The sequence below is a fragment of the Lepidochelys olivacea genome, assembly GCF_965140295.1.
Source record: "Lepidochelys olivacea isolate rLepOli2 genome assembly, chromosome: 20".
NCBI lineage: Eukaryota > Metazoa > Chordata > Testudines > Cheloniidae > Lepidochelys > Lepidochelys olivacea.
The window spans coordinates 886,192-911,055 of NC_140430.1; the positions used below are offsets into that span (position 1 = coordinate 886,192).

The window sequence follows — 24,864 nt, forward strand, 5'->3', positions numbered from 1 at the left end:
CAGGACCCTATCCACATCCCAGTGTCATAAACAGGAGTCTTTCCAGTGACTGAAATGGAAATTGGATCATGTCTGTAGCGCCATTAAGTGTACATGGTACTTTACGGGCAGAAGGTCCCTTTGAATTCACAGAATAAGGACCCAGTCCTGCAAGAGGCTTAGTTGCCCTCAGCACCTACTGAGGACATTCCGTAGCTCACAGTAATGGACCCTAAGTTGTATTCTAAGCCATGATCTTTAACAAAAAAGGATGGCTTTGGGATTAAGGCAGAGCACAGTGAACTTAGGACGTCTAGATTCTATCCCCAGCTTTATCATAGCCCCACTGTGTGACTCTGAGCAAGTCATGTCGTTATCACGTGCCTCACTTTCCCCATTTGTAAAATGGGGTGATTATACTACCCCTCCCTCAAAGCAGGTTGTGATGCTCAGTGATGATAAAGCTCTGCATCCTTTGCAAATCTTTGTATGGAGATGCTAGAGAAGTGCTGTGTTAGCAGAACCAAAAAGTCAGGTTTAAAAGTGATAGAAATTTGAAACGGAGTGCTTTAAAGCCAAGGGTGTTCAGTATTTTATGATACCAATCCACCCCCAAAATTATTCTTATGTTTTTGATATAAAGTAATAAACTCTATTCCTCAGTGGTCACTGCTGTAGAAAGAACACCGCCACCAGGAATGAGTGAGGCGACTGCTCTTTGAATAAGCTGAGCAGGACAATTTGTGCAGTGTGTGTATTTATCTGTATTCTTTCTCACAGGTACCTTTAAAATTTGTCTGGCTTAATTTAATGGGAGCTGCTTGGACCCTGCAGACAATAAAAGGGCCAGGGTAAGGTTCTTGTCATCCGTTTGGGCTCCTCCTTCCAACAGACCCTGTTTCCGTCTGTGTGTCTCTGCCTCTCTCTCACTTCTTTTTTCCCCTTTGTTTTTTTCTTATGCCTCTCTCAACCACATTATTTCCTTTCAGGTCGTTTCAGTCAAGTGAAGTAGGCAGCTGGTGTCATGTCTTCGGCATTTTTCTATGGGGGCCCCAGACCTGCAGTCTGGGCTGGGCAATCAGTGCTAGGGGATTCGTTCTAACAGTTTGGAACCTTTTTTCTTTTTTTTTTCTTTTTCTTTTTGTTTTCTGTGTAGGTCTCTTTAGTCAGCCTTGTAGCTAATGCCCTGGGCTACTCGGAACTAGGTGCCATAAAGTCCCTTAGGACACTAAGAGCTTTGAGGCCTTTAAGAGCGTTGTCCCGATTTGAGGGGATGAGGGTAAGATGCCATTAGCAGCTGATCCTTCTGCATGCCTGTGGAGCGGGTTTTTTTAAGCATGCTAGAACTGATCAAACTGGTGGAAAGATAATTCCAGGCAGAATCATGATGCAGCTGCTAACTTGATCACACACCCCTGTTTATGTCCCCTTACCCTGCCCTCTGCTGCACACTCCCCTTTTAAAGAAGGGAGATACATTTAGCTGCCTCATTACATTAATTATTGGCCCAAACCACATGCCATTCGCAGAACATGTTCAACACTTGGCTGTTCTCATTTGGCCTGGCTTTTACCTCTAGCATCTGAGGGGGCTTTTCAGCTGTAACTTTTTTTATCTAGGGAGAATCACCAGGTGCAAAGAAGCAGAATTCGAACCACCTCAAATGTCTTCCCCCTCTCTCCCCCAAGGTGTTGGCCACAGTGGGAGCTGGTGGGATTTAATCAAAGGAGAATTTAAAGGGTTTATAAAAATATCTAATGTATGTAAGTCAGTAAAAAGCTGCTTCTCCTTCTTGGATAACTCAGGCCTTTAGTCCCTGCGGGAAGGAAATGGGGGAGAGCTCAGCTGTTTCAAAAAAGCTTTTGGTTTAATTCCTCTTGTTGCACCTTGTTGTTCTCAATCCAGTCTGGTGATGACTGGAAGCCTTGTCTGATAGTGAAGCTTTCCTTTCCACTCCCTCCCTTTTACCATGCTTTTATGGTACCCGGTCCTGTCACTGTGATATTAGCAACAAAGCACAAGCAAAGCATTGAACTTAACAAGCTTTCCTGAAATTGTTAGATGGCACCAATGTCATGGGGATTCCATTTGAAATGATTGCAGTGTCTTGTTACTTTGCCACTGATTTTATATTTTGGTGCTTTCCCCCCTCCTTTTGTATTGAAATAATCATGTACAAAAAAGCAAAACAATCCAACAAAACATACCTTTCTGTAGGTAAAGGGTATGTTGGACCAACGGATTTTCACTGTTGCTGTTGTGAAAAATGTTAATTTAGGTCTTTTGCACTAAAGATCAAGAAAATGCACACTGAAATTTAAAGGTATCATAGAAGAAATGGAATAAAACAGCTGGGAGATCATACTAAACTCTAAATTTACTCCAGGGCACCTCTGGAGTAACTCCGGTGGAGTCAGTGGAATTACTCTGGATTTACACGGGTGTAATTTAGAGCAAAATAATGGCCTAAGGCATATAATGGCCTGTTAAAGGAATTCTCAAATAGATCTCTAGGGCATGACATAAACTACAATATCTATAAAGAAAATCCAGTGGAAGCAATAGTTTGTACTGAGGGTAGTCGCTGTTGGCTACATACACTAACCTCAAGTTAGCTACACAACATGGCCATATCAGAGTTGTGTAGAAAGCACTAGTGAGACCTTAACTGTGCAGAAATGATCCTGATGAGGCTAATCCTATAAAAATCTTTCTGCAAATTTCTTCAATAGCACAGTCACAGTACAGCCCCTGAAAAGCCAGTCCTGCTCATCCACCCTCAGAACCACAGTTCCAGTTTTGTTATAGTGGAATGAAATCTGTGTCAATTTAAAATAATTTAAATAGCTGAAGCAGAATTCTCGATTCCCTTTTCCCAGTGCCAAAAACATTATAATTGTTTCATGCAGTTCATGGCTGTTGGCACATACAGCAAACTCAATGGTTAAATTCACCCCATGGCTACTTATATCCCATTTATTCTCAAATGTGAGGGCTTAGTGGACATAAGCTGTGTGCTCGCATCCTGTGCAGGAGCACATTTTACCCTAAGTGCATGAAGAGGCAGCAGTGTCTTGTTGCTGGAACCAGATACAGGGAGCTGTGATTCTGCCTCTGATTTGGGAGTGACCTTGGGCAAGTCACTTAGCCCCTTGGTACAGGGCACAGAGAGGTTAATAATACTTCACAAGGGTGTTGAGACATTTAATTACTGTTTGTAATGTGCTTTGAGATCCTTAGGTGTAAGGCATTATACAAGTGCATGGTATTAATATGAAGTATCATTACTGGAAATGGCCTTTATCTGCTAAAAACAGATTTCAGGTATTGACCATGTGTGTTTTTATCTTAACCTTGAGATGCTCGTGGGACATTCGCCTGAACTGACACTCTTGGAAAAATCCGTAGCCTTTCCACACTAAAATCCTGGCCCCATTGACATTAATGAAAAATCTCCCATTGACTTCAGTGGGGCCAGAATGTCACCCTAGCTTTGTCTACAGCTTGATACTGTTAACATCATTTGGGTCATAATAAAGGTGTGGATTAAATATTAATATCCTCAAAGCTACAAATTTAGTATATCTATCAGGATAGCCTTTAACTTAAATTCCTGTCTGAGATTCTTATAAAAAAGCATAATTGTATGATTAAGACTTAAAATCTAGGTTGAGCAAAGATGGCTTGTGTGAACTACATGCTAAATACAAACAGGGTTGATTCCTCTCTGGGGCTATATCAATCTGCTTTGGGGGTGGGGGAGAGGGGTTTTCCCCCTTGCCAGTAGGGCTTTTAGTTTAATGCTAAACAGTGGCTTACAAGTTACATAGCACAATCACAAAGGGTGAAATTTGTTCCAGTGGCACAAAGCCGGAATGATCAGGCCTTGTTCATATGGAGTCTAGCAAAGTTAGGGGTCTAGAGCACCCCCTCCACAGTTGCTTCTCCAGCTGACGGGCCCCCAGGACCCCCCACTTTTGTGTACACTTCTCCAACAATGGACAAATGTGGAGTTTGTGTGGTATGAAGGGTCCTTCTGCACTAGGATGAATTTCATCCAGAAAGAACCAATTTGCACCCTACTGCAACGTCAACACAATGTTCATAATTTTTTTTTTGTCATTAGGACATGTGTTCTTTTGCTAAAGTTTAATGCTTAAAAGTGGTTTATATAACGATATAACATGGTCACAGAGACTAGTATAATCAGAAAGGAAAAAGAACTAGTATGAAGTCCATAGATAATAAATGGCATTTTAAAAAATAAATGTAAATCATGCTGGAGAGAATGATCTCCCCACCCCCCCCCATTCCTACCCCCACCCACCTGGAGATTTTGAATTGTACCTGGTGTGAAATCGAGAGGTTCACAGATACTTAAAATTGGGAAACTTTCACTTCAGCAAAATTGATACAAAGGGGTTAACTGTAACTGTGCTACTGTGTAACTTTTTCCATTCTTTTTTGTTCTGACTTTGATATAAGTGTACCAAAACAATCCCTCCAACCCCAAGGACAGTAATTTGAAATGCCTTTGCAAAGGAAACATTACAAGTAGTTCTTTGCTTTTCTCTACTCCATAGTAATCTGCATTTTAAAGAGCTTGCTCTGCTCTTAAATTATTCAGGAAGTGTGACAGTAATGCTATGAAACATGCATGCACTTTTGTCAATTGCCAATGCACAGTCTGCACACAAAAGCCATGTTCCCTCTCTCAGATTTTTTGAAAGTTGGTTATGGTTATAATGATCAGTTTAAACAGTGTGAGTTGATTCCGTTTATTCAGGTAAATGATTACAGGAAGCGAGAGCATTTGTCCAGTCAGCATGCTTACTCTACAACTTATCAGGGGTATATCAGCATTCCAATATCTGAATAGTTGTAAAATACAGTAGGTGCTCACTGTGGTGTGTGCACTTAGGGGAGTAGGTAATTGGAAGGAAAGGTGTGTATTTAGCATCTATTTAAAGGACCTGATGCTGATCTCATACCAATGTAAGTCAGTGGATTTATGCTGGTGTAAAACTGATTAGTGATTAGTCTCAAACCCTGTTAATCGTTGCAGGGAAAACTTCATTCAGTAGAAGTACATGTGTATTTAACCCTTTTACTGCCACATTGCCAAGTTGATGGGGCATCTAAAAGCTAATATGGCATCCTGGTCAATTATTATGCTGAATTTAAATTATCTGTAGATTTTGTATGAAGTTATTGAGGGGTAGAGATGGGGCCAAGCCATGAAGTTTAGAGTTGGGTCTAAATTTCTGGGATGCGAATCCAAGTTTCTGGTTTCAGTCCATCTCTTTTCAGGACCAGTATAATTTTCAGTGAGCATATATAGGGAAATCCCATTGGATTACAGAGTGGAGACACTTGAGTCAACATGAAACATGACTAAATCATTACTAATTATTTTGTTACATAAAACATTTAAACATGAAATAATGATGCAGAAAGTGATCAGTTTGAGAGTCTGATTTAGACATGTCTCACCAGGGAGGTTAGCGTTCCACCATTTGTGACTGCTGAGACACTTTGGCATTTTGCATGAAGTAACTGGTAGAAGGGACTGGGATCATTCAATATCTTAATTCCCATAAGTGATAGTAAGAGCATCCCAAGAGGGCAAATCACTGGCTTAATTGATCTTTTTTGCCAGGGAGGACTAGGAGGGCTGGTGTAGTGACTATTTACTACCTAGGGCATTTTCATTAACGGTGACTTCTTTTGAGGAACAGCTGTGATCTGGTGGGTTAAGGAAGAGCTGAAACTTGGGTTCTGTACCTGACTCTGACACCTCTATTTTGGGTGGGGAAACTGAGGCTCAGAAAGGCAAAATGACTTGCTCAGGGTCATGGCAGCCAGTTAGTGGCAGAGTCCGGAACAGAAGATCTGATTGCCAGTTCTGTGCTTAGGCCACCATCAGCATTTCAGTGATAATGAAAATGCCTTAGGAAGCAAAGAGTCACTGCAACTCCCACCCCAATTGCTTTTCTGACTCTTTGTAAAGTACCTTGAGACCTGCCTGAAAAGTGCTATGAGGAGTCCACATTGTTATTAATTGTCATATATTTATTGTTTAAACCCTGAATTACAGAATGCCTGAAACCAGTGTGTTTGACTAGAACTTTGATTAGTGTTCCTCTTTGACACTAGACAGAAGGGATGAAACAGTTTAAAATTTTAATTTACTAAAGGAACCTAATATAGGAGAATTGTAATAAAAGATTTAATATCCCACTGGCCTGGCTACGTTAAAAGCATGAGAGCTTAAATTCTGCCATGTGTTTGTCAGGAGAGGGCTTGGGGAAACACCGCTCCAAATTTCTGAGACTCAAATTAGGAAATGGTGAAAAGATGAGCTGTGACCAAACAGCACACCACTTCCTGTTTTATTTGCTGCAGTTTGGAGAAGGGAATATGGCTTTTCTTTCTTCTTGAGCTTGCAAACCTGCATGCTCAGCTATTTGCCTGAGACAACATGGTCGCCTTGCTTAGTCACAAATATTATCTTGATGTTTACACTGACTCATGGCTTAGTCTTAAGAGAACAATTTTAGGGCTCGATCCTGCTCCCATTGAAGTCAATGGCTCAGAATTCCCCACTGACCTCAGTGGGAGCAGGAAGCGGGTCTGTAAGTGACCACAGCCTTGTTTTAAAGTGGGGAATGGCCATAAGGGCCACTGGCTGATAAATTCCTCCAAATCCATGAGCAATATCCTTGGACCTGGCTTTGAGCAATTAGTCAGGTAGGAGTCTATTGATTATTGTGAAGAGAGTTTGAGCCCAGCCTCACTCAGTAACATCATTTTTTCCCTTTGGCAATCAAAATTATTTAAAAGCAATTCTTGTACACATGCACGCACAAACACACACCCACACCCACAAAAAAACAAACTCAAAGTCAGCAGATCCAAAAAGAACTCACCCTGTTTTTAAAATAAACAGGATCTCAACAGATGAACATAAGAACAGCCAGACTGGGTCAGACCAATGGTCCATCTAGCCCAGTATCCAGTGGGCTTCTAAACAGAACCTTTAGCCACTTGGAAATAATTTACTGCAAACTCTAGTCTAGACTAAAAGCCACGGACCTGTCAGTGGCCTCGCCTCCTATTCCCCCCGAAAAACAGCTGTATTAATGCTTGCTGCCTACTGTCTTCTGTTTTATACTAAAACTTTCTCCCACCCCTTCCAACGCAGGTGGTTGTCAACGCCCTGGTTGGCGCTATCCCTTCCATTATGAATGTGTTGTTGGTCTGCCTTATCTTCTGGCTGATTTTCAGCATTATGGGGGTTAACCTGTTTGCTGGGAAATACCATTACTGCTTTAACGAGACATCTGAGGAGCGCTTCGAAATAGAGATAGTTAACAACAGGACTGATTGTGAAGCACTGATGCCGCCCAACTCCACTGAGATCCGATGGAAGAACGTGAAAATTAACTTTGACAATGTTGGGGCAGGATACCTGGCGCTTCTCCAAATTGTAAGTTTTGCCTTTCCCACCTCCAAGCCCACAGTAGATGTTAGATCTTCTAACAGACCATCTCCATCTCTAGGTTTTTCCCTCTTACGCCCCTAATTCAACACTCCTGTTGACTTGAATGTACATTGGATCAGGCCATTGAGCCTCATTTTGACATAAGTTGCACATTTGGCCCTGCCTGGGGTGCCTCTAACCCTGTATTCCCAGAGAGCTCTATCCAGTCTATTTTTTAAAAAACACTTTTAATTATGCAATTTTTAAAACCCCACCAAACCCTGGATTTAATGAGGCAACAATAAAATGTCTTTAAAAATGTATATGAAGTTCTCCACTTCATGAGAAAAAGGCAGATTCAAATAAATTGCCCATAAAAATCACAGATCTGCAACAGGTGAAATTAAATAGTGCCTTATAAAGGGAAAGCAAGAGAGTAAGTGAGACCTCCCCTCATACAGTTCTGTACCACACATCTAATCTATCCAGGCTCATTTTAAATTACTTCCCTCTAAAAGAATATGTGCTTTTCTTCACTAGGCTACTTTCAAGGGCTGGATGGATATCATGTATGCAGCGGTAGATTCCAGAAAGGTAAAGCACGTTCCCCACAACCCCTCCTCCAAAATTCCACTTCTTATTCTTAAATTGTGCTTATTGTTTTTATTTATTTGCAATAGTGATCATTCGATTGCATTTCCTGCAGTTACAGCATTATTATCCATTAAAGGATGTTGTACAGAACCTAAAAGAGTGAGGTTCACTTTAGGAGAATTACAGCACAGAAGGAGTGCAAGGGGATGTTTATTTCATCTTTGGACACGGGGTGGGGGAACACCTTGGGGAGGAAGGGGATATAGCTGCTAGGTCTGCCATTTCACAGATTCTTTGGTCACATCTTGGCTCCTATTCCAGTCCAATGGCAGGAATATTAGCTGCATAGTTGCCATGTACCCCTGCCCAGGCTTAGAGGTAAATTCTAGCTGCCTGGCACCCATGATGTACCCGCATAGTGCCAGGGTAGAGTAAACACCAATATTTTCTTTTTTTTTCTTCTTCTTCTTAGTTTCAAGTAAAATGGAATTTGGAATTTAAAAAACTTTTTTTTCAGTCAGTGATGGGACCCCAAATGTGCTGTCCTCAGAACCAGAAAATGAAACTGACTATAAAAAGAAACAGAAGAAAATGACTACTCTGATTTCACTGTTTCATGTTGAGTGAAAGACAAAAAGGCAAACAGCATGAATTGGGGGGGGGGGGATATTTAAACTGTTTTTGTTTTCACTGTTTCCTCATCTGAGGTTCTTACTGTTTTTAAACGCAAGATATTAACCTTCACAGTGTGTGTTCCTGCCCTGATTTTATGGTTCCTCTCTGATTTGCAAATCACTGGATATTTTATGGGCTGCACACCCAAAACTCCAGTTGAAGTTGAGGGGAGCTGTGAGTGTGTCACACTTCCAAAAATCAGGGTTTTTGGCTTTACTAATGATTCGAAGGTGGGTAATCAGGTTCATTTAAGAAGTTTGTGTATTACCATCAAAGTGTCCTCCAGTTGCACTGAAGTGGGATTTAGGCCGGTGTTCTCTTCCAGGTCACTGGAAGCTCCTTAAATCAAGAAAGATACTGAGGCTCCATAGTGAAATAAATAACTGAGTCAGAGCTGTGACTAACCCTTCCCGCAAAGTCCTGTCTCAGTAGGCACTGGCTTCAGTGCATAAACAGGGATTGGTTCTCTGATGGCATTTTCTTGGTTGCTCCAGAGCCCTGGTTAGAAATCTGCAAAAGGGAGGGCTCCAGGACCTTAATTATAGAACCTGTGTTGGGAAGGAGATAGCTCAGGATTGGTAAAACTTTTACAGATGCTTTCTCCTCTAGGTAACCAGCTCAAGTCTGGCCCAGATTGGTTGTGATCATAAATTCATCCTATCTGATGGCTATTTGGTGCCCCCTATGTGAAAAGATTTTGGGTGGGACTGGGTCCAGTTCCTGCTTATCACATCATAAAAAACACCATCCAAGCTGGCAGCTCGTTGCAGCCAGAAGTGTAAAGGTCTGAATGTAGGTGGAGACTGAACTCCTGTCTTCATCAGAGCTCCCCTGGGATGTGCTGATGGGGAAGCTTGTACTGGAGCTCTGCAGGTGAGCACATGCTGCCAGTGAGGCGCGTTTCACCAGCACAAAATTAACCAAAAAAAAAAAGAAAAAAAAAAAAGAAAAGAAAGAAAGGTAGAAAAGTTCCAGAAGAGCCACATGCCACCTTCCTAGTCTAACACAGACCCTTGAACTGAGACAACAGCTCTTTGTACCAATAGTTTATACTGTCTTTGCAATGTCTGTTTCTCTCCCCATCCCCGCATTCAGCAAGAAGAGCAACCCAAGTATGAGGACAACATCTACATGTACATCTACTTTGTAATCTTCATCATCTTTGGCTCCTTTTTCACCCTGAACTTGTTTATTGGTGTCATCATTGATAACTTCAATCAACAAAAGAAAAAGATAGGTCCACTTTTTTTATTGGTTAAAGAGGCAGATCTGGGCTATTTGCCGGACAAACAGATGAATGGATTTTAAGGTCAGGACACTCCTGCGTAATGTCACCATAGAACTTCACTCAGTGATTCCGGTGTTGAGCCTCATCGCTTAGAACTTAGCATCGCAGACTGTTTGTGACTCTTAACCACCCTTATCGACTTGCCCCCAGTGCCTGTTTAAGGAAGGGGGCTGGGCAAACAAGTTGCAATAAAACAAGAACCAACTTAATCTTTTCCCAAACTTTAGTGAGGTTCAGAAAAGTTGTAGATTCCCCTAAACACACCTTGATTTTCATTCATGTCTCTATTTTGTAGTCATGTCTTTATTTCAGACCTTCAATTCCAGCAAAGTACTACACTTAGGAGAGAAAAATCAATGGCACAAATACAGAGTGGAGAATAACTGGCTAGGCAACAGTACTGCAGAAAGGGATGGGGTGGCTTATAGTGGATCGATCGCAAACTGACTATGAGTTGATAGTGTGGTGCTCTGTTCAACACTGGTGAGGCCTGATCTAGAGAACCGTGCCCAGTTTTGGGCACCGCACTTGAAGAAAGATGTGAACTAATTGGAGAGAGTCCAGAGGAGAATGACAAAAATGACGTTATAAAACCTGACCTATGAGGAAAGGTTGAAAGAATTGGGCATGCTTAGTCTAGAGAAAGCTGGCTGGGATCATAATGTTCAAATATGTAAAAAGTTGTTATAGAGAGGACAGTCATCAATTGTTCTCCATATCTACTGAGGATAGAACAAGAAGTAATCAGCTCAGTTTGCAGAGAGATTTAGGCTAGATATGAGGAAAAACTTATTATAGGATAAACACTGGAACAGGACACCTAGGGAGCTTGTGGAATTCCTGTCCTTTGAGATTTTTAAGAACAGGTTAGACAAACACCTGTCAGGGATGGTCTAGATGTAGTTAATCCTGCCTCATTGTGGGGGATAGACAATATGACTTCTTGAGGTCCCTTCCAGCCCTATATTTCTATGAATCTGTGAAATTCCATAAGAGAATGGAAGTGGGGTATGCCATAAGTCTCGGCCATTCTCTGCCTCTTCTTTCACTCCAAGCCTGAAGTGAGGGAGTTGCACCGGTAACGCAGCCACCAAACTGTGTTAGCAGATGGTCTGCGAGCCAGGGTAATTTGCAGAATAACTTCAATAATTTTGGAATCTGGTGCAAATTATTTCTATCTAAATAAGAAAGTTTGCCCCACGGCATGTAGCCTAGTAGCTGAGCCTGTCCTGTGATCCCTTTCCCTTAATGTGCATGGACTGATTATAACCAGCTTTCTTTTTTGCTTCTCCTCTTTTACTTTGGAGGTCAGGATATCTTCATGACAGAAGAACAAAAGAAATACTACAATGCCATGAAAAAACTTGGCTCAAAGAAACCTCAGAAACCTATTCCCCGGCCTCTGGTAAGTGTGTGATTTAACAGGAGCTAGAGGAACAATAACTATGGGGCCAATTTTCAACAGAGCTGAGCCCCCTCATACCAGTGCCCATTGCTTTGAAGATTCACTCTAGACTCCACAATGCCTTGTTATACTGCAGGTGTAATAATCCGAGAAAGTCATTGTGTGTCGTACTTGATTTGCCAGCTGGAGCCAGTCCTGAGAGTTTAGCATCTGAGAGGAAGGATGGCTCCGTAGTTATAATGCTAGCCTAAGGTTCAGGAGACCTGAGTTCAATTACTTGTTTTACCACAGCCTTCCAGTGGGACCTTGGGCAGGTCACACTGGTCTCTCAGTGCCTCTGCTCCCCATCTCTAAATGTGGATAATAGCACTGGCCTTCAAGGCTCTCAGCAAAGAGCATGGATATGCTGGTGATAAGATTTGGGCAGCCTGTAGCACTGGTAATTACATTTCATTACAAGTACTTTGTACTGGGCAAACTGGCTGAAACTATAGTAAAGAACAAAATTGTCAGATACATAGATGTATAGATGGTTGGGGAAGAGTCAACATGGTTTTTGTAAAGAGAAATCATGCCTCACCAATCGACTAGAATTCTTTGAGGGGGGTCAACAAGCACGTGGACAAGGGGGATCCAGTGGATATAGTGTATTTTCAGAAAGCCTTCACCAAAGGCTCTTAAGCAAAGTTAAGTTATGAGATAAGAGGAAAGGTCCTCTCATGGATTGGTAACTGCTTAAAATGTAGAAAACAAAGGGTAGGAATAAATGGTCAGTTTTCAGAATGGAAAGAGTAAATAGTGGTATCCCCCAGGAGTCTGTACTGGGCCCAGCCCTATTCAACATATTCATAAATGATCTGGAAAAAGGGGTAAACAGTGAGGTGGTAAAATTTGCGGATGATAAAAAACTACTCAAGATAGTTCAGTCCCAAGCAGACTGCAAAGAGCTACAAAGGAATCTCACAAAACTGGGTGACTGGGCAACAAAATGGCAGATGAAATTCAATGTTGATAAATGCAAAGTAATGCACATTGGAAAACATAATCCCAATGACACATATAAAATGATGGAGTCTAAATTAGCTGTTACTACTCAAGAAAGAGATATTGGAGTCATTGTGGATAGTTCTCTGAAAACATCCACTCAATGCACAACGGCAGTCAAAAAAGCAAACAATGTTGGGAATCATTAAGAAAGGGATAGATAATAAGGCAGAAAATATCATATTGCCTCAATATAAATACATGGTACGCCCACATCTTGAATACTGCGTGCAGATGTGGTCACCTCATCTCAAAAAAGATATACTGGAATTGGAAAAGGTTCAGAAAAGGGCAACAAAAATGATTGGGTATGGAATGGCTGCCATCTGAGGAGAGATTAATAAAACTTGGACTCTTCAGCTTGGAAAAAAGCCGACTAAGGGGGGATCTGATAGAGATCTATAAAATCATGGCTGGTGTGGAGAAAGTAAATAAGGACGTGTTATTTACTCCTTCTCATAACACAAGAACTAGGGGTCACCAAATGAAATTAATAGGCAGCAGGTATAAAACAAAAGGAAGTATTTTTTTTCACACAACACACATTCAACCTGTGAAACTCCTTGCCAGAGGATGTTGTGAAGGCTAAGACTATAACAGTGTTCAAAAAAGAACTAGATAAATTTATGGAGGAGAGGTCCATCAATGGCTATTAGCCAGGATGGGCAGGGATGATGTCCCTAGCCTCTTTTGCCAGAAGTTGGGAATGGGCGACGGGATGGATCACTTGATGATCACCTGTTCCGGTCATTCCCTCTGGGGCACCTGGCATTGGCCACTGTCGGAAGACAGGATACTGAGCTAGATGGACCTTTATTCCGATCCAATATGACTGTTCTTATGCTTTGGGGTGTTAATTGATCACATGTTGGACAGCCACCATTTTCTCTCCAGTCTGAAGACACTGGAATAGTGAGTAGGGCCTCCCAAAAGAGGGATACTAGGCTTGGTAGATCAGGGGCAAATTGTGTCCCTTTATCTAACGGGTAGATTTGTTTGTTAGCAGTCCTTGCTAACCCTTTCCTCTCTGTGTCCCCCCCCGCACCCCGCCCCATCCATGGCTCCTCTCCTGTAATGCAGAACAGCATCCAAGGAGCTGTCTTTGACCTTGTCACTCAGCAAGCATTCGATATCATCATCATGATGCTCATCTGCTTCAACATGGTGACCATGATGGTGGAAACAGACACACAGAGTAGCCAGATGTCAGACATCCTCTGGTGGATCAACCTGGTGTTCGTCATCCTCTTCACCTGTGAGTGCGTGCTGAAGATGTTTGCCTTGCGGCACTATTATTTCACCATTGGATGGAACATTTTTGACTTCGTGGTCGTGATTCTGTCCGTCGTGGGTAAGTGGAGTAACTAGTGGAGCAGCTTGTGGGGTGCAGTGTCCTTCCTGACATGCACGTTGGATAAGGCTGTCTTCACTAGAAGTAGGTGTCTGCAGGATGGTGTGAAATGGAATGTGGCCCAGCAATTAAAGAGGCAGGACTCCTGAGTTTTATTTCTAGCTCTGGGAGGAGAACATGATCTAGTAGTTAAAGCAAAAGGTTGAAAGTCAAGACTCTGGTGTTTCCCTGCCGTGCCACTCACTCACTGCGTAAAACTGGGTAAAACACTTTTCCACATCTCACTTTCTCACATCTAAAACAGGAATATAACCTGCCGCGCAGGGGTATTACAAGGCTTAAATAACTGATGCTTATAAACCACTCTGAGACTGGAATGCTCTACTGCCTCTAGACAAAATGTTGTTCGTTTTTTGTCCTCAATCAATGAGGGATTTACAACTTCTGGATTCCAGTTTGGGTTGGAATTAATGGCTGAAACTGGGCTCCTGGAATTCACTTTTTGTTTTCAGATTTGTGTTTCTTTTATGGCAAATGCATAAATTACTCCAGAGTCACTTGAAAGATGGCATTCACCCTACTGGAAAAGTCCCCATATCTTTGGACTAACCTGGCTCAAAGCATAGAGACTGTCCTTCAGCCCCAAATTGGAGCCAGCTTTGTCTCTGACTCTTGGGTCCAGTTCCATTGATTTCGATGAAAGTTAGGAGCCTAAATACTTTTGAGGCTCCAGGCCTTAGAATGTGGGGCCCACAGGCTAATACAATATGAGCTCTACATAGTTCCTCTTCTCCAGATCTCTTTCACTGAGTGCGATTAATAATTATTGTCCCTTAAGATCCAGGGGATGAACAACCAAGGAAACACAAGTCCAAATGCCTTCATGCCCTTGAACCTTAAAATCCCAAGAAGAGGTGCCAGTTTCAGGTCCTAGCTGCCTAAATTTGGGCACCCAAAAATTGAGGCACACACAGAATGAGAGGTCCCTTGTGGAAGTTTGAGCCAGCTTTTCTATGCTAGCACTGCCAGTGTTCCCTTGCCTGGTTTAAACTGGGTTATAACATCTTCCCCCTGCCCTCTTCTTTAGGAATGTTCCTGGCTGATCTCATTGAGAAGTACTTTGTGTCGCCCACTCTCTTCCGAGTCATCCGACTGGCCCGTATTGGCCGCATCCTGCGTCTGATCAAAGGGGCCAAGGGGATCCGCACCCTGCTTTTTGCCTTAATGATGTCCTTGCCTGCCTTGTTCAACATCGGCCTCTTGCTGTTCCTGGTCATGTTTATCTTCTCCATCTTTGGCATGTCGAACTTCGCCTACGTAAAGCACGAGGCCGGCATAGACGACATGTTCAACTTTGAGACCTTCGGCAACAGCATGATCTGTTTGTTCCAGATCACCACCTCGGCTGGCTGGGATGGCTTGCTGTTGCCTATCCTGAACCGGCCGCCAGACTGCGACCTAGATAAGGAGCACCCCGGGAGCAGCTTCAAGGGAGATTGTGGTAACCCCTCCGTGGGGATCTTTTTCTTCGTCAGCTACATCATCATCTCCTTTCTGATTGTAGTGAACATGTACATCGCCATCATTCTGGAGAACTTCAGTGTAGCCACGGAGGAGAGTGCTGACCCGCTGAGCGAGGACGACTTTGAAACCTTCTATGAGATCTGGGAGAAGTTTGACCCTGATGCCACACAGTTCATTGAGTACTGCAAGCTGGCAGACTTCGCCGATGCTTTGGAGCACCCACTCCGTGTCCCTAAGCCTAACACTATCGAACTCATCGCCATGGACTTGCCTATGGTAAGCGGGGACAGGATCCACTGCCTGGACATCCTGTTTGCCTTCACCAAGCGTGTGCTGGGGGACAGTGGGGAGCTGGACATCCTGAGGCAGCAGATGGAGGAAAGGTTTGTGGCGTCTAACCCTTCCAAAGTGTCTTATGAGCCCATCACGACCACACTCCGGCGCAAGCAGGAAGATGTCTCGGCAGTGGTTATCCAACGGGCTTACAGGGTTCGCTTAGCAAAACGGGGCTTTATTTGCCGGAAGTCTGCCTCTACTAAGCTGGAAAATGGAGGAACAAATCGGGAGAAAAAAGAAGGCACCCCATCCACTGCATCCCTCCCTTCCTATGACAGTGTAACTAAACCTGAAAAGGAGAAACAGCTGCGGGTGGAGGAAGGAAGACGAGAAAGAGCAAAAAGACAAAAAGATTTCAAGGAGTCCAAGTGTTGAGACAAACAAAAATACGTTGTACAAATTTTTAAAAATTTGCAAGTGAAAAGATTGTTTACAAACGTCACAAAATATATCAATACAGAACAGCTAAGGAGACACCTGAAGATCTTATACCAAACAGTCTGCTTATTGTGTGACAAAGTTGCATCTAAAAGCAGTGACCTACCACCTGTTTAAAGGACCCTTCTAAATGAACATTTAAAAAGGAAAAAAAGGATTTTCTGTTTGGGCAGGTGGCTACTGCATGTTCCACATCTATCAATGCAACTTGGGACAAACAAGCAAAATAAAAAACACACACACACACTAAAAAACAAAACCCGCTGCTTGGATTAATATATCTCCCAAAGCAGCCAAAAATTGATTATTTTCTCATTTTGTTGATTTATCAAAAGAAAACCTAGAAGTCACAATGTTAAAGGGTTTGTTTGTTCATGCAAAACTAATTTGCATTCCTGCATTTAGTTAAGCAGAAAAAAAAATAATAAAAAAAAGGCAAAATAAAAACTGAACAAAAAAAGAAACAAAAAACCACCCATTTAGCCCATGCCATTTGATTGTCATAGTTTATTTGGTATTTATTATCTGCATACTACTTTCTACATGGGCTTTACTTGGTTTGGGAGATGGGGTAATCAGGTATCTTCAGCCTGGAAACTTGCTCCGGCTGATTTAAAAAAAAAATTGTGCTTGTTCAATGCATAGAAATGATTTGCATGATGGCATGCTGTGACCAGGAACCATGCATGAAGAATCATTAAACCACAAGACACTCAATACTCTTCCACAACAGTTGGTTAAGCCATAAGTTCGAGGCACTCCACTGACTACCACACACTGTATTTGGAGGTTAACCTTAAATATAATCATGCCCTTCACTAATATTTACCAATTTGTAACAATTTCTTTCATACACCCTCCAGCAGGAAAAAAATGAAACAAGCAGATGAAATCTGTGTGTGTGTGTGTGTGTGTGTGTGTGTGTATGTATGTTTAACAACCTGTCTTTTCCATACAGCCATCTTTTGCACATTTAAACAAATAATCATACAAGAAAGAAAAACCTAAATATTGCTCTGGATCCCATTTGAGGGGGGAATATATAATATTCAAGAATGGCACTGCAAAACCAAAATCTAGGGCTTAAAAAATACCAGTCAACAAGGTCATTTGTGTCCTGTAATATTAATTATTGTTCAGCCGCCCTTCCTAGTGTAGAGAGAACAGTGCTGTGTACGAAATAGCATATTGTCTCTGCAGGTGCAATTTTGGGAACTTGGATAAATCTATCTTAAATGGGGGACGTGTAACTCACGGAGTTTAATTGTATCCCATGTTCATCAGAGTTGTTGCTTTCTTGGAGTGGCAGCGGGGGCTGAGACCCAGATGGATTTGTGAAACTCTGAAGTCGTCTTTATATTCTTCCATCATTACTACTTTTTGAAGCTTGCACTTTGATGCTTCATGGTTTTCCTTGCTTCTGTAGCCACAAGGTTTTTAAACAAAGTGGAACACATTACAGTTGACAATAAAATAGCAATGTGACATGGGGCACGGTGCTGAAGGCCAGGTGTCTGATGCCTTCACCTTCTTTCTGTTTCATACATTATCATACTGTAGTAACTAAAAGGTCCTGCAGATTTGGGTAGACGCTAGAGCTGCCTCTCAACTAGTCTAATCACTGAGTGGTAAATCATCCTGTGGGAATATCACCAGGAAAGCTCAAACTTTTGTGTTTCTTCGTAAGGATATGAGACCCTTTAATATTCTGTTTCAGTGTCCTCCTCAATCAATAAGTCAGCTGTCAGTCACCAATCTAGGCGATATTTTCTTCAAAGCAGCCTTGGGGTATAGATCTGATGCATCCGATGCAGTGAGCTGTAGCTCCGAAAGCTCATGCTCAGATAAATTGGTTAGTCTGTAAGGTGCCACAAGTCCTCCTGTTCTCTTTGCCAGTGGGAAAAGGTAGCCATGCACGGAAACAAGACCGCTTTCCAGCTGCCGCTTGTGTGCTGGTTCTACTGTTGGTGCCATGTTACGTTTTGAAGGGGGGGATTATGCCATTACTGCATTGAACCTGTAATGCAGAATGAAGAGAAACAGGATGACTGAACGTAGGCCAAAGAAAATGTATCTTTAAAAGGGCAAAAGTAAGACAGCAGAACTTTTTAGATGACAGGAGGCAGTTTGGTTTGTATAATCTCTCAACCCAGATGACAGGTGTCACTTAAAAAAACAAACGCTATTTGGCAGACATCTGTGCCAAGCTGGACGGTATAAATGCATAGTTTAGCCATTATGATGTCAGTGGAGGAGTTCTTCTGTACTGGTGAACACAACAAAGGACCATTTCAACCCTGTTAGATTTACCCCACTTACTACTAGGCTATGGTGTATAATAAAGATGAAAACTACATACATATGTACAGGCTACATTGTAAACAGCACAAAAAAAAGCTGAAAAGTGTGGTTGAACTTTTTAAGAAAATATTATAAATACTGTAATATATCCGTTTATTTTATCGGCATGCCTTTTTGTAAATACAAGAATTAAATAGAACGGCGTCTGGCTTATGCCATTGTCCATGTTTGTTTTTAATTTTTAAAATATTTTCCTTAGATTTTTAGATGTTTGTCAGCCAATGTACATTCCCTACCCGCCCCCCAAAACAACAACCTTACACCCCAAAAAGAAAAGCTTTAGTGCAGATTATCTTTACAATCACAAAAATATTTTTTTGTTATTCCAATGTGCAATAAGTTCTCTGATCATTTCTATGCAAGATTTGGCTAAACTACATGATTGTTCTTTAAGTTGGGCTATCAATCTGTCTGTGATGGATGGTACATTTGCTGCTCATGCTGGTAACTTCACGGAGCTACTGGCGTCATTTTAAGTAAGACTTCCCTGCGATCTCTCTCTGTTTTTAACCGTTAAACTATTTATCAGTCTCTGTTAAATACAAAGGTCATCCTAAACCATCAGTCTTGCTGAAAAATAAAACGAATAATTTCTCCAGCTGTTCAGGGACAGCAGAGTCCATCCTCCTATTCAACTGAAAAATTCATTTTTTTGTTTTATTTTTTAAAAATTTCCTTTTTGTAGCAAATATTCCTCAGCCACAGTTCACAGGGTGCTGAGAGAATTGGTCTGCATCTTTGGGAACCTTCACACAGTGAGGCTGAGGCTGGAAAGGAAGCTTTGGTCTGAAATAAAGCGGTCAGGATAGCTTCATGCACCATATCATTGCATAGAAATGCAGATACAGTGTGTGTGTGTGTTTGTTGGGGGGGGTGTTTGGGGGGGTTTTGTAGTAAGGTCCTTGATGCGGAATTTTTTATTCCCGATTCAGGGTTGTGGGAATAAAACAGTAGGCCGCTGTTGGATTAAAATGCCAGAAGAGTGAGGCTGTAACAAGTGGTCGTCCCTCCCGCCCCCACAGCATACGTAAAATCCTCCATGCTGTTTTGGTTCATTTATTACCCTGTTCTTAAAAGGGGCTGGGGAGGGGGAAAAGAAATACCAGTTCAAGCTGCTTCACTCACTTTTCTGGTCTATTTTCACTTTTAAAAAAAAAACCAAACGAACGCTCATGTGGAAGAATAAGAAAAAAACAAAAAACCATGAGCTGCCATCATAGAGGCCGCACCCAAGCTTTTGCATTATTTAGTTTTCTGCTGCAACAAATATTAAAGCTGTACCAGACCAATGCTGAAGATCAGCGTATTAGAGATTGCATGGTGGCTCATCCTGCTCTAACCCAAACATGATTAAAAATCACATTACTATAATCCAAAAGAAAAATGAAATAAACAAGGTAAGAGTGTCTTAGTGTCCATTTATTTGACTGGTTTCCACCTCCTCGCCCCCATTCTTGCTGGGTTCTTTTTTTTTTTTTTTAAATATATAAAAGTGGCATGAGTAAGACCTAACTTGTGTTGCAGGGGAAGCTCGTGGAAATGTTTTTGTTCTTGTTTTTAGTGTTCACCGTGAGAGATTTGTGGCCTTTAGTGGCTCTTTGCTGGTATCTAGCAGACAGGTCGGTCTTAGTGCCAATCCGCAGCCCCTTGGGATTTTCATCAGAGTTTAGTGCTGTGATTGGGCACAGTGACTGCAGCATGTTGACAGCAGCTGAGCAGGTTGGTGGCCTTTGTGAGGTCAAGTGGTGGCTGTTCGTTAATATCTTAGTGAATGCATCACGAAAAACACCATCAAAACTGGCCCCCGTTCACTGGTAGGCTCAACACAAGCCACAGATTGGAGGCTATGCAGCCTGCAGTCCCCTCTTGCTCCTGGGTGTAGGGAACGCTTGCTCCGCTGCTCGCACGTGCTCGATCTGCTCTGTCGATGTGCAAGGAACTTAAGTCTGCAGCACTCTCCCTCCAATCCATTCACTTTTAAAGACATACGCCAAAATTGTACAGACTACGTGAAATCCGCCAGCATACCTGACATCCTCAACACACCCAGCAAGGCTCGTGCAGTGTGGCTGCAGGAGCAGCAGAAGGGCGAGAACCCAGATGCCCCTGTCACTTGAGAAACTCCAGTAAGGGTAAGCCATAGGGGGCCTTTGAGGCAGCTGACCATTGCTGAATCCATTCAGTGGTGCGCAGTAGGACTCATATGCTGTCGCCTCTTTGTTCACTTCCCTTTGTACACTTTTTTCTTTCCAATTAAAGGGTGAGAGAGTGCATTAGCTTCATGTGCTAGTTATGTCTCTCTGGAGGCCAGGGTCAAAGTGGTTGCAAGTCAAAATGGTTGCAAGACAAATCAGGTGTTGGTTTAAAATAGGTCTCCCTAGAAGAGGTTCCCCCCACCCAAATGGCAAAGAACAATAACCAACCCAACCCCTGTACCCAGAATGCTAATTCCCTAACATTGGTCAGTATCTGGTCACGAAAGCCTGATCCTGGACTAGCTGCGGGTACTGCAAGCCAGGATTGTGGGGCACTGCCTGAACTTGGTGGGAAGCTTGCCCAAGATATGGCTGTGGTGTACTGCACCGGGATTTGACAGTCACTTTAAAAAAAGAATGCTAAACAAATGACCAAAAAAGTTAAAGGAGGAGAAAAATTTGCCCTTTGCAAGTTTGTTGCATGTTGTGATTTTATAGAGAGGTGCGTGTGTGTATGTGTGTGTGCGTATGGAGGGTGTATTCTGCATAGATGAGGTGAGGAGTGGTGTCCAGTGGCTAGAGCAGGAGACTGGGAAACAGGACTCCTGGGTTCTATTTTCAGCTCTACCGCTGACATGTTGTGTGACCTTGGACAAATCACTTAACCTCTCTGTGCCTCAGTTGTACCCATCTGTCAAATGGGTGTATAATTACCTACCTCACAGGGGTGTTGTGAGGCTCAATTAGTTAACATTTGTAAAGTGCTTTGAGATTCACAGCTGCAAGTGCTATTTAGATGTGCACAGTAGAATCATGGACTAAGGGGGAAATGAGATGGTACCATAAATGCTGCTAAATGAGTCATTTGTAAATTGCACTGCTCCAGTGAACCCAGCTTCTCAACAACAATCAGGGCAAAGATTTTCTTCCTTTTACTTTGCTTATGTGACTTGTTCTGGATACTGTGTTGATTTCCCCCCTCCCCCCCATGCTGTATTAGCCTTCCCCTTTCACCCTCCCTAGATTTTGTTCACTGTTCTGTTTTACATGAAGAAAGGAGGAGGAAATAATTGGTGTTTGGGGGATAGGGGTGGTGAAAGAATGTAAAAACACAGTGGGCTGGAAGTCTGAGAGTCTGACTTTTGATTTCCTTTGTACTGTACATCTTTTTACTTTGGAATTTGCAATAAAAAGGTATGTCCATCTTGTTTTAACCTCTTCTCTTGCATGACCTGTCACCCTTCAGGGGCTGGCATGGCTCTGCATAACCAACACCCCAGAGAAACTTGGAGTTTACATTGTGCTCACTGCTGCAGATTAGGGGAAAAGCTGGATGTCCCTTAAAATGGGTTGCAGGAGGAAGTGCTTATAGGCCCATGCCAAAGAGGGTGTGCTCTGCCCCTAAGCTACCAAAATGTCCCATTTCCCCCCCCCCCCCCGCTTGCATTGACGTCAAACCCCGCCAGAGGCTCTGAGCCCTTTGCAGGATCAGGTTCCAACTGGCTTCATGTACTTTATTTGAACACACAGGCACTGTGGGCCACGAGATAGATCTGGCAGTCGGCTGCGGCTGTGATAGACTCCATGCCTGGCTCTCCTGCTGGACTGCTGTGGGACCTTGGCTCTGTCACTGCCCCCGGCTGTGCCTCTGTTTCCCCTTCTTTGAGCGGGCTTAATGAGCCTGACTTCCTGTGTCATGAAGCACCATGGGCACAATCCTGGCAGCCATGAAAGTCAATGGGTCAGGGTTAGTTTGGGGTTTTAAAAATAAATAATCTTTGCTTCAAACCTGCACTGAGCTACCCCACTCCCCGTTGTGAAGAAAAGCCTCTGTGGTTACACCCCTAAGAACAGCAGCCCCCCTGCCTCCTGCACAGGGCCACACCGGGGCCGTTCTGCTCCACAGGCCGGGTGAAACCCCTGTGTTTTACTCAGTCTGGTGCAGTAGAGGGGGATTAGGTGGTGAATGGCAACTGGTGCCTTTGGCAGTCACCCCCTCTCCCTCCACACGCACCCAGCGTTGCAAGTGGCGGGTCAGAGGGAGGGTGCATGAGGAGGGATAGGCTTGTGGCTGGAAGGTTTCTTGCTCTGACAATTCCAAGTTGGCTCCACTGCCCCCCCCCTTCGCAGCACGCATGTTGGTCACGTGGCCGAAAAGGATTTAGGTGCCTCAGCCCTCCGAGGGGGGCCAACAGAGGGCTTGCACTGCTGCTGGGACTGTTCACTGTCCGCAAGCGCTTCCTTTTTTGTGCACTTACACCCACACGCCCGCTTGGCCGCCCTGTCCCCACGGCCGTGGTTTTACGATTGGTTCTGGGTGATTTCTGGTCAGTAACACGAGGTAAGAGCTGGTTATGATTTTTTTTTTTTTTAAATGTTCTTAAGGACACAATTCCTGCTACGACTTGCAGGGTGAGGAGGGTTGGTTTGTTTTTTTTTTAACTTTCAGCTCCAGTCGTTTCCCAGGTGCCGGGGATGGTTATTACACCCATGTTGTTGCAACACGCTGTGCCGCTTTCCTGTCAATCCAAGGCGGGGGGAGAGCGGCAGGGACAGGGCTGGCGGCAGCCCCCTTGCACGGGCTTGGTAGGGCATGGCTGCACGGGGGGTGGTTTAGTGCCTAAGGCACAATGAGGGGCAGTCTAATTCAGCCCACACAGCAGAGGCGGGCGGGCCGCAGGCAGGGTCGGCTCTAGGTTTTTGCTGCCCCGAGGTGAGGTGGGGCTGGGGCTCGCGGGTGGCGCTAGCAGCGGAGGGAGTGATGTCCCCTTCTCCCAGTGCCTGCAGGGGCTTCCCCCCCCCACATACACACACCCGGCCGCGCAGAGAAGCCTCCATGGCAAGGGTGGCACAAGGCCGCGCAGCAGCCGGTGTGCACAGGAGGTGGGGCAGCCCTGGCTCCCCGGCAGGACTCGCCCTCTCCTCCCCAGGTAGCATCTGGGCCCTGGCCGCTCAGCAGCCTGTGGGGGGCTTCCCCTTCCCGCTGCGGCCGGGGGCGTGGTGCCCTCGCCCCGTCTCAGTGGTGCAGCTCCGAGAGCGCAACTGCCCTGAACAGAAAGGACGGCCGGAAAGCCCCCCCTGGAAATGTGCAGCCCCAAGCACGTGCCTGCTTAGCTGGTGCTGAGAGCTGGTCCTGGCTGCAGACACACCCCCGAGGGGAGAAAACTAGAACTAAGAAGCAGCAAAGAACAGTAAGGGGGAAAGAGCCACTGGGACCTAATTCAAAACCAGCTTGTACGGGCTATGGACACTGCACGCAGCCGCCAAACAGCCAGAAACCCAGCCAGCTGAGATGGGCAAAGCCAGAAGCAAGAGTCACTTTGTCCTAGCCTCTAGCAAGGGAATAAAGCAAGTCCTGCTAGCTCAGGCAGCAAACCTACGGCTCTCGCTATATGCAGGGATGGAATTAATGTTAATGCTAAATGGCCACGGTGCTGAACTCAAAAGTCCATAGCTAGAAAAACAAAAGCTGATTGAAATCTCCCTCCCCCCCCCCCCAAAAAAAACACCTGCAATCTTCCCACTCTGTTTTTTCCTGCTTTGTCACGGGTGAGGCCAGGGCCTGAGGCACATGGAGAGCTGACGTGTGCACTGAGGCCGGAGGGTCCTAAGGGAGTTCAGTGCACACCACCCGCGATTGCCTTCGTGGGGCAGGGGAAGTGGGAAGAGGTAGGGGGAGCCTTTGCATGACCATAGTTTTGTCCACTCTTTATCCACCAGATGGTAAAAGTTCTGCACCCTGCCACTTTGAACGTCAACCTTACTATGCAGGGAGAGGTCAGAGGCCCCGCTCCAAAGCCTCAGGCCGGCAGTTATAGGAGCACTGCTAAGTCATGGCAGTAGGGAGCGTATGAAAGGCTACAGCAGTTACGCATCTGTCCAAGGCAGGGCAGGGGGCCAGCCTAGTCAGTCCGGTATGGGACAGATGCTCAGCTGGTGAGAACTGGCATCGATCCATTAATAGGCTGACCCTCCAGCCTGTGCTCATTGCCCTTACTGAGCTGAATGGCAGGGGAAAGCCAGTGCCTCCAAGTGCTTATGAGCTCACTGGTGTCACAAGGCACACAAGATGTACAGGGAAGGATTTAGTCCACTGAATAGCACTCTAAGCCATTCACGCCAGTAGTTCAAAGCTGGAACAGGTGCTTGTCCTGCTGACAGCCCACATGGGAGCTGCAGCCATGAACGAGG

General features: G+C 44.1%; 1 protein-coding gene across 3 annotated transcripts in view; it reads left to right on the plus strand.

Annotated features, from left to right (window-relative positions):
* The window catches only part of SCN8A (sodium voltage-gated channel alpha subunit 8), a gene marked incomplete at its 5' end in the record, with an annotated part of 113,857 nt that extends 95,282 nt beyond the window's left edge, over positions 1-18,575 (plus strand). For 2 of the 3 annotated variants that reach the window (XM_084610444.1, XM_084610442.1), the window contains 7 exons: positions 1,136-1,258; positions 7,184-7,468; positions 8,003-8,056; positions 9,827-9,964; positions 11,320-11,424; positions 13,549-13,819; positions 14,907-18,575. In XM_084610444.1, the coding sequence (XP_084466570.1) occupies positions 1,136-1,258; positions 7,184-7,468; positions 8,003-8,056; positions 9,827-9,964; positions 11,320-11,424; positions 13,549-13,819; positions 14,907-16,054 (2,124 nt within the window). In that variant the 3' untranslated portion in view covers positions 16,055-18,575. The remainder of the gene's footprint in view (positions 1-1,135; positions 1,259-7,183; positions 7,469-8,002; positions 8,057-9,826; positions 9,965-11,319; positions 11,425-13,548; positions 13,820-14,906) is intronic. The other variant, XM_084610443.1, reaches the window with a different exon arrangement.
* Between the last annotated feature and the right edge of the window lie 6,289 nt (positions 18,576-24,864).